Below are 521 nucleotides of genomic sequence, written 5' to 3' on the forward strand. Positions count from 1 at the left end.
CGGAGGGGTCCCGAAGCCTCCGAAGCACCCGCTGCCCGACTCGCTCTACACGTCTAACTATGAACAGTAAGGTAGGCACAGACCAAGCAGTTGGTAATACAGCTTGGCACGCAGACACCGGACGAGAGAGACTGCAGCAAGGGTGTCACGTGATCGTGTGTAATGCTCGTCCACACCTTAGTCTTCGCCTTGGGGCTGCTCCCGCCGCGCCCCTCCTCGGAAGCACCGTCACCCCGGCCAGAGTTCAGCCACCGTGTCTTGTCTCGCTGCTGCTTCTGGAAACTGTGTCTGAGGGGGGAGCCGGCCGGGTCCCCGTCCCCAGCGAGGGGGCACCCCGCGGCGCCGGCGGGGGCCTCCGTGTCGCCGCACTTTTTAGCTTTCTCGCGCAGAGCGGGGTAGCGGTAGGGGTAGCCGGTTCTGTAGCCCTAGGGGTGCAAGCGGCGAGCGGTGGTCACCGTCCGGCGGGGGCGCGAGGGTGCAGCACCCGCGGCCGGCAGCAACCCCTCACCGGCGCCCACCCC

General features: G+C 67.4%; 1 protein-coding gene across 1 annotated transcript in view; it reads right to left on the bottom strand.

The window, feature by feature from the left end:
• Window positions 1–521, bottom strand: part of ADD1 (adducin 1 (alpha)) — a 17875-nt gene that overhangs the window by 7119 nt on the left and 10235 nt on the right. The window contains exon 7 of the mRNA XM_012724063.1: window positions 177–425. Within this exon, the coding sequence (XP_012579517.1) occupies window positions 177–425 (249 nt within the window). The remainder of the gene's footprint in view (window positions 1–176; window positions 426–521) is intronic.

Source organism: Condylura cristata, unplaced genomic scaffold (genome assembly GCF_000260355.1).
Source record: "Condylura cristata isolate star-nosed mole 26May11 unplaced genomic scaffold, ConCri1.0 scaffold00012, whole genome shotgun sequence".
NCBI classification, from domain to species: domain Eukaryota; kingdom Metazoa; phylum Chordata; class Mammalia; order Eulipotyphla; family Talpidae; genus Condylura; species Condylura cristata.